The sequence below is a fragment of the Sciurus vulgaris genome, assembly GCF_902686455.1.
Source record: "Sciurus vulgaris genome assembly, chromosome: 10".
In the NCBI taxonomy this organism is placed as follows: domain Eukaryota; kingdom Metazoa; phylum Chordata; class Mammalia; order Rodentia; family Sciuridae; genus Sciurus; species Sciurus vulgaris.
Window position 1 is genome coordinate 14,040,094 of NC_136470.1, and position 1,151 is coordinate 14,041,244.

Below are 1,151 nucleotides of genomic sequence, written 5' to 3' on the forward strand. Positions count from 1 at the left end.
ATGCCTGAAAGCCACTGCCACTCACTCAAGGGCTTCCGTAATGCCCCACCACTCTCTGCCATTGTGCATGACTCTAATCCTGTGAGCTTTGAAGATGGGTTCTGTTTGCCCAGCAGCTGCCACAACAGAACCTGGCTCTTGGACAACTCTCAAGAAACCTGCAGTGAAACCACCAGCTGCCAAGTGACCAGTTGTAAACAGGACCAGTTCAGAGAGGATGCCTGTGCACAGAGTACCTGCCACTCCAGAGTTGTCCAAACAACATGTTCCAATTCCGAGCCCTGTGAAAGGACAACATGCCCACCAGGAAGTTGTGCACCGCTGCCAGAGTGTGCTTCTCAGCCTTGCCAGCCAGCATGCAGTAGGCACAGAGTTTTTGTAGCCCAGAGATGCCAACCTGCAAGCTACATGGTGAAGTATTGTCCATTAAAGTCTTCGGTGTCCAGGCATCACCAAACTCTGGACTATGAATCCAGCCAGTATCAATCTCAGACCCTTGCATACAATTCCTGTAGCCCTTGGGTCCAGGATGCACCTGGGTCACTACTCCTGGAATCTTCTAGCACTTATGAGCCAACTTGCTGTGTTACTGGTGGTTTGCAATTGCCTAGTAAGTGAAAAAATTATGTAGATTGATTTCTGAGATAATTAGGAACTTCACCTCTCTAAATGTAAAATATTATGTTTGTGGGTAAATGAGCTTGTCTTTTTCTTCTACTCTCTCAAAAGTAAGACTTTTTTTTCTCTTTTGGAGATTTCTGGTGGTATATTGGGATTGAAAAGCAAGTTATATAATTTAGATCTCTGGACATTATCATAGAGAAATAAGTTCTATCAGGGAATAAAATGAGTTCTTCAAAAGTTAACCTTACAGATTGTTCTAATAGTTAATATCTCTGGAAATATTTGACATTGGATCTACTTATTTACCATTGTGCTACTAAATCAGAAACCCATAAATGTTGGAATTTAAGAGAGACCTAAAGCCCATGTAGTCTTACGAATTAAAATAGGTTCAACTCCGTTAGAGAGATGAACATGTAGTTATTAACATCAGAAACATAACTAAACTCTGGGCCTACTCATTGGCCATTCACTATTTTACCCACTGCTTCAATACACTCTCAAGAGAGCAAAGAGATGAAATCTTT

General features: G+C 42.0%; 1 protein-coding gene across 1 annotated transcript; it reads left to right on the top strand.

The window, feature by feature from the left end:
* KRTAP27-1 (keratin associated protein 27-1) lies at positions 1 to 618 on the top strand (the record flags this gene model as incomplete). Its single annotated transcript, XM_079155821.1, has 1 exon — positions 1 to 618. One exon carries the CDS (start codon positions 1 to 3, stop codon positions 616 to 618), a length of 618 nt encoding a protein of 205 aa, XP_079011947.1.
* Between the last annotated feature and the right edge of the window lie 533 nt (positions 619 to 1,151).